General features: G+C 36.5%; 1 protein-coding gene across 1 annotated transcript; it reads left to right on the plus strand.

The window, feature by feature from the left end:
• Positions 1-846: 846 nt before the first annotated feature.
• Positions 847-10,524, plus strand: LOC110692145 (50S ribosomal protein L1-like). Its single transcript, XM_021869146.1, has 10 exons — positions 847-1,725; positions 2,714-2,791; positions 3,000-3,041; positions 3,142-3,247; positions 4,364-4,422; positions 4,517-4,558; positions 4,638-4,742; positions 4,827-4,914; positions 6,118-6,164; positions 9,845-10,524. The coding sequence occupies exons 1-10, from the start codon at positions 1,204-1,206 to the stop codon at positions 9,920-9,922; spliced, it is 1,167 nt and encodes a 388-aa protein (XP_021724838.1). The 5' UTR covers positions 847-1,203; the 3' UTR covers positions 9,923-10,524.
• The last annotated feature ends 1,067 nt before the right edge of the window (positions 10,525-11,591 follow it).

An 11,591-nucleotide genomic window follows, 5' to 3' on the forward strand; every position in this document is an offset into this window, starting at 1 on the left:
CCAATCCCACCAACCACCGCATTACCAGCCGCAAATCGCATCGCATCACCAACCACCGCACCGCAAATCCTTGACGACAATTTGAAATGTGGAGAATTGGGGATGATTTCAATTGGGTTGAGTTTAGAGATGTGATAATCAACCATCGTCCAATGCGACGATTTTGGGATTCGCATCGGAATGTGGTTAATAATCTTCTGATGAATGTAATTGATGGGTTTAAGGAGATTGAAGAAGAGAGATTTAGGGTTTTAGAATGAGAAGAAAAAGAAGAAGAAATGGCAGGATTTTTGTAGAAGAAATGGGCTGCCGCACGAACTATTGGGTGCGGATTGCCGCACCCAATAGTTTGTGTTTCATTAAATGGTTAATTAAGGGCTTGTTTGACATCGTTTTTTGTTTTCAGTATTTTTTTTTTTAAAACAAAAAACCACAACCAGGAAACAAGAAAAAGGTTTTTCCACTTTTTTGTTATCAATTTTCAAAATTACCATGAGTTTAATAAATTTGACTAATTTTTTATTCATTATATGACATATATCATATGGTTTTGAAAAACAAACGCCAAAAAACAGAAAACCACAGTGATGCCAAAACGAACCCTAAACTAACTAAGGTTAGGTTTAAAAAAAAAACTTAAAAAAACAAAACCATCAAATAGTCGCCCACATCATCACTGCCAGAGTGCCAGCCCATCACCCCATCCCCTCTTCATTGTCGACACCGGCCCACCTACCCTGCTGGCGCTCAGGCATCCCCTCTCTCTGGCGACCCTAACCTTAATTGGCATGGACGCCGGTGGGGAAGGATGGCCGACGCCGGCAGTGAAGAGGGTGGGGGAGACGACGACTGAGCGTGAGGTTGGAGGAGGTGGTGGGGGTGGCTGCCTGGCTGTGTTGTTGGTGGGTTTTTTTTTTGAATAAATCTAACCATTTTAATTTACTATATTTAGGAAATAATAAGGTTATAAAGTGGTACAAAATTCTTAATTAGGGTCATTTTGTGTAATTCAATTTTAAAAGAGTCACCATTTTCGTGTAGTAAAAACTGGGGTCATCACCGGTTTTGACTTTCACAAAAAGATTTTACAGTAAAAAAAAAAAAAAAAAAAAAAAAAGTGTATTGCTAAAACCCATTCGTTAACCCCTGGCTCTCACACTTCCCGGCACTAAGAAACCTCATTCTCACCATTAACCACCATCAATGGCGGCCGCAGCCCTAGAACACTTCCTCTCTCAGACTCGCCGAATCCCTCGTTCCCAAATCTCCTCCCTCTTCCTCCACCACCGCCGCCATTTCTGCTCCAACAACTCTCCACAACCTCCGCCAATTCAACCAGTCTCCTACGCACCAAAACCTAAACCCGCCGCCGACCTAAAACCGCCGGAAAACGCTTTACCACCTCCGTCGGAAGATGCATTTTCGGCGAGGGATTTGACGCGAGAAGATTTTCGCTATTTGAAGGATTCGCCGATGACAATAACACCGGTTTCGTATTCCAAGAGGGTTGCGCCGCTTCCGGAGGATCGTGTCGCAGTGGAGGAGGAGAGAGTGGAGCTGCAGACGGAGTCGAAAACGATCGAAGCGAATAATCGAGCTGTTCGGAGAGTTTTTAGGGTTGTTGAGGAAGAGAAGGAGGTTCCTTTTCCTACTTTGATTAAGGTGGAGAAGAGGGATGGTGAGAGAAAGGTTTTTGATCTTCAGGAAGCTATTCGCCAAGTCAAGGTTTACTACATTTCATCCTTACATTCATTATTTTTTGTGAATTTATGAAAAAAAATTACTAGTCACTTGATTTTTTTTAGTAAGGTTAGATTTCTGCTTTTTTTATCTTGAAATTTATAGGTGTGGGATGGGATAATCGGAATATCGATTGAAATCTTTCGGCATTGTTTATGAATGTTAATTGAATGTATGAAAGATATATTAAGGACTGAACTAATAGGATGTTGAAATATGGTTTAGTTTTGTTGATTAATTTGGTGGAATGATGGTCATATAACCTAATCGACTGGAAGTTGATTGCTTCTTTAGTTGCCGCCTCCCTATTGCTCATTCACTGTTGCTTTCCTTGGTTGCCGAGTTGGTGTAGCTTGAAAACATGATTTCTTGCCTGTGGAGGCTATCTGCTCAAGCCACTCTAGTAATTTGTTCTGCTAAATATAAAATAATTTCAAGTTGGTGGAATAGTAAGCTGTGCTGAATTTTGATTTACTGAAGTATATTAGCTGAAAAGAATACACCCATTGTGAAGTATGTTTGTCAAGGTTCCTGTGAGCTTCTTAGAAGCATCATTGACTTTTATTGTTTGGTAGGTGGTCTAACTATCATGTAAGTTTTGATGCAAATGCCATGGTGATCGTGTTTGCCAAAGCCTGACATATGATCATATGACTAGGTGGTAACTCATTGCTAAAATTAGCAGATGCCTCCTGTTTAAATGTTATTGAGTATTGAGTATAGTTTATTTCACAATATCTTGTCGAATGGTTGAATAAAAATTTTCTTAGATAACCTTTGATTGTTGTCAATGGTTGAGCATATTGTAACTGCTACTATGCTAGCCTTTTCCTGGGGACTTAGTGCTTTTAATGGTTGATGTTGCTGTTATTCTTCATTTAGTTTCAATGATTTGTGATATTACCTGCACCGTTGTTTCTTTTACTAAAAATTAGCGATCAATATCTGAAGTAACTTTCTTAATTTGTTTCAGGCTAATGCTAAGAGAAATTTTGATGAAACTCTGGAAGCACATGTAAATTTGGGCATTGATCGACGCCGAAGTGATTTGGTATTGTGAGATTTCTTTGTGTTCTAGATAGGATAGAATTTTTTTTTGATGAATATGGTGCAGTTTTTGTATTTAGATTCCAGACACGTTTCTTTTTGTTCAAGGTGTTATATGTATAGTTTCCCTGAAATTGTTATGCTGGTGCTTATTTTTGGGTGTATACTATGCTATTTGGTTAGTGCTAATGCTGTATCGCACTGAAATGTAGGGTGTTAGTGGAGCTGTCGTGCTGCCTCATGGCACTGGCAAGGTACTCTTTTAATGAAAAGCACGAGACCTTTTTCTTTTTATTTCCATGTTTTTAAAAACTCTCGTTGGAATTTGGTCCTAAGATTTCCTTTTTCTTTTAGATTGTCAAAGTTGCTGTTTTTGCTGATGGAGCTGCAGCTGAGGAAGCAAGAGCTGCAGGAGCTGACATTGTTGGAGCGGATGAGCTTATTGAAGAAATAAGAACTAGTAATTATTTGATTTTCTAACATTTATAATAGGTCCACTGTTTTAAGAAAGCTAATTTTACTTTTGCCTGCCATTTGTAGTTTTTCTTTGTATTGATGAGACCTGCAATGGGGTCTAACGATCTCAAATAGCTTTCTTTTGGCGGAGATCTATCTTGATAACTATTGTAAATACTAGTAGGAGACGATCATCAGATAATTCATTTAGAATACTGGATAAGTAATAACATAAATAAAAGTCTTCTATAAAGATAGTCTGAGATATTAATCAATAGATGGGAAAAGAACTGCCACAGATGGAGAGATGAATATTATTGGCATGAAAACTATGGCCAAATTATTAGTACCTAAAGAAAATGTTGATTATTGGGGCTTACCTCTAGCAAGAGCTAACAGCAGCCCCTAGAACTAAAAACAATGGAGGCTAGGGTTTTGGGGTGGAGGAGAAAAAGAGAGAGGAAGACTACTTTTATCTTAGTTTTAAAAGTAGTGCACACCTTGGTTCATGGTGCTAGCATCATCACCTCATGCAACTCAAGATTCAAAGAGAATAAAGAGGCACACCCATGGTTTTAATTCTAGGATGATATTGAGATTGCGATAATGGTTGGAAAACCAAATTCGTGGGCAGTGTGGATGGTTGTGGCTTTTGTGGGCATTGTGGCCTAATATCTCAAATTGCAGTAAGCTAAAAAACCTTCATAATGCTGTAATGCGGATTTCAAACCCCTGGCAGACCCTAGGTGCTTGAGTAGCAATTGTGAGGAACACTGCTCTCTTACTTTGTTTGATTCTTCTCCCTAGCCAGTACCCCTTATAGTGTATTGCACTCTTTCTCTGTGATAGCAAATTCTGGTAAAAGAATGTCCGTGTGTAACGATTTGGAAAAGTCCACTTAATTATTGAGGCTCTGAAGTATATTGTCTAGATTGTACTTGAAAGTAATCTTATTACAGTTTATCCTATATTCTTATATCGATATTAGAAATATTTGTTATGATAAAATATGTCTATAAAGTTACTTGTATTTGAAATTTCCCATTTCTGTTTCTTGTTTATTGAAAAGGATTCTGCTTAAGCTATGTTCCACCAACACCCCATCTTTGATTCTGTGTAGGTGGCAAGATCAATTTTGACAAATGTATAGCCACCCATTCAATGATGCAGCGTGTGACGGTAAGAAGATAGTTTGCCACTTTGCTTTGTCTAGAGCAAATTATAAGACTACCATTTATCTTGGCAATAATTTTTTTTATTTTTGTTTCTTCAGAAAATAGGTAGAATTCTTCGTGGCCTAACACCAAATGCCAAGGTAAATCTCATTCACCAATTTCAAATTGTTTGTAGCTGTTGAATGATTCAATTTCATGTACTAAGAGTCAAATCTGTAGAAAGGTACTGTGACCAACAATGTTGCTGCGGCAGTACAAGAGGCAAAGCAGGGATTGCTTGATTTCAGAATGAAGGATGCTATTGTTCATGTGGGGTTGGGGAAGGTATTCTGTCAACCTTTGCTCCCTCAATATTCTCATCTCTTTATACTGCAACTACGTTCTCACTGTAAAGCCTGTCATGTGCAGGTGAGTTTTCCAGAGGAAGCTTTGCAAGCGAATGTTGGTGCATTTGTGAATGCTCTTTTGCTTGCAAAGCCTGCAGGGTTAAAGAAGAGTAAGTTACCAGATTTTCTTATTTGCATTGTATAGCACTATTAGCTTGTCTTGTGTGCTCATACTTGCTTTCCCTCTCTTCCTTCTTTAATACTGTTCTTCTTTTTCCGTATCTTCTTGTATGTGCATTACTGCTAACCTCTACCCCCTCCTTTCTTTGATGTTGTTCTTCCTTCTTTCATCCTTTTCCTTTTCTTCCTTCTTCTAGGATTTGGTCTTGGGCTGAGGGATGAATATTGTCCTTGCCTCCTAGGTTCTTTTTAAATATTGCCAAGGTTGTCTCTGAAATTTATTTGTTCCCTTGATAATTGTGGACGAGGTGGTTCTACAGTTTCTGTAGAAACATTTTTTTCCCTGTTCTGAAACAATTGTCTTCGTTACAATTTCTTTCAAACATTAGATAATATTTAGATTTATTTATTCACAACACGGGTGTATTCAAGTAAGTTTATGATACAAGCTGCACAGTGTCTTGACTCTATATTGCCTTGAGGCTCTGAGATACAATAGATGAGATGTGTACAGCGTCTTGACTCTATGTTGCCTTGAGGCTTTTGAGACACAATAAATGAGATGTGTATGTCTGTATACTGTAAGTCTGTAAGCTTTTCATAAATAATCATTTATTGTGGTACTGTTTCTTTATATTATGGCAAAGCAATTCATATCTCCATGGCAAAGGAGCTTTTTGGCTATAAGTTGTAATAGACTTATATCAGGCGAAATGAACATACCTTCACTAATTTTATATACCAATTGCTATCTCAAGCTTATTAGTCGCAAGGACTGGTTTTGTGAGTGGGGACAAGGAAGATGGACACCTTTTTTACAATAGGAAAGGATGAGTTCCTTAAGACTGCTTCCTGTAGAGCACCTTACATTAATAAGAATCCTGTGCACCCACAAAAGAGACCAATCATATACATGCATGGAAGTTTCATTTGTAGAAAATTAGCAATATGCCAATATGAAACTTTGCTCAATTTGGCCAATTGATTATGCCATCTTAATGCCTACGATCTCTAGTTGTTTCTATATTCTGTATGGTTGGTTTGTCATTTGATGGATGTGTCAATGTCATACGTGTTGTTTTTGCATGACTACTAAATTCTTTGAATTATAATGATTGGTTTACTTAGAATGGGAGATTGACCCATAGGTTTGCATGTCATAACTGACGCTTTTATGCTCTTGTATTTTGCAGCTTCAAAATATGCTGGCTATGTGAACTCTTTCCATCTATGTAGCACGGTGAGTTTAAAGTGATATGTACTGTAACATTTCCTGCACATATTTTCCTTGATATATGATTGTGGACTAATCCATGCTTCGACGCTTAACTGCCTGTTCTGGCCCTCCACTTATAATGGGGTTGGGGGTAAATGTTTTAGACTTCAGATTCCCCTTACCTTCTTTCACTACAAGTCTACAATTATTCTTGCTCATTTCCATTTCAAGGTATTGTGATAAACTGGAAATTGATGACAAAATTGAAGGGAAGAACAAGTTGGATTTTGATTGATTTGAAAAGTACAGAAATGCTAAACGATATTCAAGCTTTCAAGTGGCTTGATTCTTTCCCAACTAAGCACTTGAGCAAAATGGAAACACTCGATAAAAAAATGTCATACATTTCTCTCTCTAATCACCTCTATTTGTTAACCCACTGGTTCCCTTCTCTCTCTCTCTATGTCCCACTTCTCTCATCCACAATTGAACTACAGTCATTTTCTGATAACACCCTCCCTCATACCCAATTTAAAACAGGTTGATCTTTGATATAAAAGTGAATTATGAGGATTAGGAGGGTCATCTTCTCATCTTTTCTTGCCAATGTGCTTTACAGTATTTGACTTTTGTGGGTCAATGTTTGTTAACTAATGATGATCATTGATACATATTAAACGAATTTTAAAATAGATTTCTTTTGTTAGATTAGGAAAAAATTGTGTATATACATTTTGCAAATAAAATCTGCGTATATGAACCTTATTTATTTATTTATTTATTTATTTTACTATAGAACCCCCACCATTAAGCTATCAAGCAATCTAAATTGATTCTCTTTTTTTCACCATATTTCTAGCTAAAGGCAAAAATGATGATGATTACTACTCTTTGTGAGGAATTTAGAGTTGTGTAAATTATATCAATAGTAAAATACAATCCTTTTTAAGCTTAAAGGTGGGGTGCTTAACTAAGAAAATATCATATAAACTAGTTTATTACAGATGCTGAGACAATTTTAGTTGACAAGCCAATAACCTATCCTTAAGTAGCCTTTAATTTGTTTGCGTCTAAGCAAGAATTTTGAGTTGTCTTACTTGGCTTGCTGAATAGTCATGTGGGCTTGCGAAGTCATCTGTGTATAAATTGTTTTCTTTTTGCATAAGCCCATGGTTTTAACTTTACCCTTAAATTGGTGGGTTTTACATGGTGCAAGTTTGAGCAGTGTATGGTTAATGATGGGGCCAAATCCACAAAGGGTTACACTGTTGTTTAGGCTCTCTTATTTAGTTTTCTTGCTTTAGTAGGAAATAGTGGGCCATAACTCCCATAAGTTTGTTTTTTAGTTGCGGTTTCACACATTTTCTAGGGGATGAATGAAGCACATCTCCTAATGCTTGTAGCAGTCTTTATTCTGGTTGTTGGAGACGTGGACTAATTATAGCAACTTTAGGTTAGTTTATATGTAACCTACAATTAAGGATGATGCGATTTTGAGTTATTACTTGTTCTGTGTGAATTAAATCTACCTTTTTCATGATCGTGTGAAGAATGTTGCACATTAAGGTGCGTGCAACATTGGTGCTCATTACATCAAGTGATCATTGTCCAAGGATTGCCTAGGCAATTTTTTTATATATATATTCATTAAATCATGTGATCTTTATTCTAGGATTATTCTCATGCAAAGATTTTTGTATTTTGTCATTTGTGCTACTCATAGCTAAGGTATTATAGTAGGGTAGAATGACTATATATATAAGAGAATAAGACAATGTATAGCTTATAGGCTTTTAGCCTTTTTGTTAGAAACCCAAACAATTTGTGAATGAAATACAGAATATTGGAATCATAAACAGTGATTAAAACACATTCTTCTTCAATTTTTTTATGAAATTGGAGCTCTAAGATTAAGGGTCAAAGGATATTGTTTTGATAATAATCAAATCTTTATGCGCAAAGCTTCAAAAACCAGAACACCAAGATGTCTGGCTCAAGAAAGAAAAATAGATGGGAGATACATCAGCTCTCAAAACCAATATCCTTACTTGGATCCACTGTTTGTGGCCATTTGTGATATTTCTGCCATGCTTTTAGCCATCATAATATTCAATGGAATCCATTTTCTATTGGATAAGAAGTGTAAGAAACTAAGAACTGCACTTAGTTATATGAACTGGCTTGGTTTATTGATGGCACTTGGGTGCCAAGCTGAAGGATCTGTAAACCTAGACAAATGGTCAAAATGGTTGAGCTGGTGAGGATGTGAGGTGACTACATGGCTTGATCACGGTTGTTTGTTTCCATAAAACCAATTGCTCCCTCCGTTCCTAAATACAGTTCTCGTATGCCAAATTTCACGGGAATTAAGAAAAGGGATAAGCAAGTACGTTAAGTACCACAAAAGAGAAAAGTACTAAAAATTTGAGTGGACCACCAATAAGTACATGTAAAAAAAATTAAAGTACATGCACATGAGTGGGGGCACATAGATAAGAGTCAAATGAGGGCATTTTCGAACATTTGATTCCGTATTACTGAAGAATTGAGTCGCTGTTCATGTACCTTTATAATTGGGTACTAAAAGTAAAATAGACAAAGAAAGATGAGGTTATTTTGGTCATTTCATGGCATCTATAAAGGGTAAAAAAAGAAACGGGAACATCATTTAGGGACGCCTAAGGAATACAGAAACTATATTTACGGACAAATAGATATTGATTCTAGTGATTGTAGAATTTCCTAAGGGGGCATTTCGTTCAAAGAATAGTATGAATTCGGAATCAGGAATGAAACTAGGTTGGTATGGACGTATGGTGTTGGAACTTGTTTCTTACTCCGTAATACCTTGTGTCTGGTTTTTGTTTGGGGATGATTTTTTTTTTTCTGTTGTTTATTTGATACCTAGAGCCCCTAGAGGTATAATTACTATAGTATGAGTCATACCCAAATCTCCCCTAGGTTTTTAAACTCCATACCTTGTAGGTTTGAGGTGTGGGTTTAGAAATTGAAATTTTCTTTAAAAAAGATATTAGGTGTGGGTTTTACCCATTCTAAACCCATACCTCATACCTAAAATCTACGAACCAAGTGCCTAAACAATGTTGGGATGAGGTTGTAGGGTTATGGGCAAATCAATGTGGCACACTATATTAACTCAAGAAAGACCCACATTAGTTGCAACTTGCAGCAGAACAACTTGGTTGTGGGAGAATACTATTACAAATTGAAAAGTCTCTAGGTTGAAACAATAAAGATTGTAAGTGGGTCATTTTAGGTTCACTATGAAAGTTGCTAACAGAATGTGCTCAGGCAATCCTAGGACTGTGATTACATGATGTGATGTGCACCAATGCCTTAATCTTCACAAATTGTGAACTTCAATTTGATTAATTGATGCTATTAGGTTGTTGCGTTTTTATACCAAACCAGGTAAGCTATACTATTGGGAATATTACTTTTGCCTTATGAGATAGTACAACAGCCTTCAAAATGATAAAGAAAGCCTACATGTTTGTTTTCTTTTATAATTGGGAAGTGATGGGATATTCTGCGCTACCTGCGCTTATGCAATTGCTTTCTTTGGAAACAGATAATTGTTCTCTTTCTTTTCCATTAAATTCTGGGGCTGCTAAGTTGCTTGTAGGAATCTACTTGGATTTTTTTTTTCTTATCCCATGATGGTTTGTGTTTCCCTTGCACAGATGGGTCCAGGATTTCCTATATCAATACAGTCGTTATCCAAAGCCGCTGATCAGTATGTCAAATTGCGTCCACAATGATAATGCACTAATCTTTAGAAGCCACAACCTGTTGCACTATTTGGTATGATGACTCTTTTTCTGTAGAGGTATCAGATGCAGGAGAAGCTGGTCTATTCAAGATGGGCGTGTATCTTTGTCCTGATAGTAAGAGATTAGGCTCGAGTGAAATTGATTTTCGTATCATATGTCAGAGTAGTGATAGCCCGACTGGTTCTACATCCCTACAAAGTTGCTAAAGTTTGAACTGTGTTTACTCAGTTCACACCCCTTTTGGTTTTTGGTTACAAATTTCATTACCGAGTTTTTATCCAGAACTGGTTAAAGAGCAAAGAGCTCAATGTTGACTTGCAGTTATAAACAGGAATGTAATAAGTTCATTTTGTTGGGTCAACTCAGAATATACTAGTATATTTTTTCACAGAAAGACTCGATAGAGTTGAGCTGTCCAATGTCAAGCCTATTTAAAAAAAAATTATTGAAATATTTGTTTTTTATTTGGTAGGCAAGGCAGTGAGGTTGTTACTGGCTACACTATGCTTCAGTGGAAATTGAATTTGGTGGTCTGTTAAATTAATCCAAGTTCTTTACCTCCAATAATATCTCCATCATGTTTTGTATTATGTATGAAATATTTCACCTTTTCTGAAGAATTCTTATAATTAAATGTTTCTTGTATGTTTAATTAGAAACAATTTTGGTGTGTCTTATCTGTTTTGGTTCACATCCATGCCTGAAATCCTGAATAGGAGAAGCTACCTTACGAATGAGTTGTAAAGAATGGAAACAACGATAACTACGTCACGATTTTGCATATACCTGCCCTTGGAAGATTCAACGATTTTGCATATACCTGCCCTTGGAAGATTCAACTACTTGACACGGAAGTTAGCACCAAATATAATTGGAGACTACGTAGACTTGATAAGACCTTTGGACCTTAGGTTGATTACATTTGATGCTCATTTTCTGGATAATTTAGATTGTAGTTTTGAGAAAAGATTAACCTAATATTTATCAACACTCACTAAAGTTCCAAATTTGTTTGCTACTTCCTCCGTTTTTTAATTAGTGCTCCATTTTGACTTTGTTGTTGTCATACCCCTCTTTAACTGACAAATCGTGATTCCTTGCCCAAAAAGAGATACTTCGTATAATACGATGGAATATTGAAGTGTTTAACATCACTTGTAATTTTACACGAATTCAATGAATGTCTATCAATATGCCATGCCTAAGACAATGAAATTTTCAAGGTTAGACATTATTTATAATTTCGCTCAAAATCGTATATTGTTTATCAAAATGCCATTGTTATGATTTGGTAAAAAAGCTCTTTATCCCCTTTGTTCAAGAAATTGGAAGAACATAAACATTTTTTCTCAATCCAATTTGCCTACATCCCGTGTATAGGGTTCCAAATTCGTGTCATTATACCAATTAAGAACATTAGAGTTGATGTTATGACCCATCTAGACCTTTATCACCATGCTAAGAGTGACTTTCACCTTTCCTCATTTCTACATCCACCACCCAATCTACATCGCTCTCATATTGTTTGTATCAATCACTTCATCGCTTTATATTCATCCTTTACAGTAGCCCTTGTCACAAAGGTCTAAGAAAATCGGTAAGAAAAACCTTTGAAAAGGAGAAGATGAATTAGAGAAAACCTCACAACAAGAGCCTA

Source organism: Chenopodium quinoa, unplaced genomic scaffold (assembly GCF_001683475.1).
Source record: "Chenopodium quinoa cultivar QQ74 unplaced genomic scaffold, ASM168347v1, whole genome shotgun sequence".
NCBI classification, from domain to species: Eukaryota; Viridiplantae; Streptophyta; class Magnoliopsida; order Caryophyllales; family Amaranthaceae; genus Chenopodium; species Chenopodium quinoa.

Coding starts and splice junctions, on each gene's coding strand:
- LOC110692145 (XM_021869146.1), top strand. CDS start 1,204: ATGGCGGCCGCAGCCCTAGAACACTTCCTCTCTCAGACTCGCCGAATC. Junction 1,726..2,713: donor AAGCTATTCGCCAAGTCAAG/GTTTACTACATT, acceptor AATTTGTTTCAG/GCTAATGCTAAGAGAAATTT. Junction 6,165..9,844: donor CTTTCCATCTATGTAGCACG/GTGAGTTTAAAG, acceptor TCCCTTGCACAG/ATGGGTCCAGGATTTCCTAT.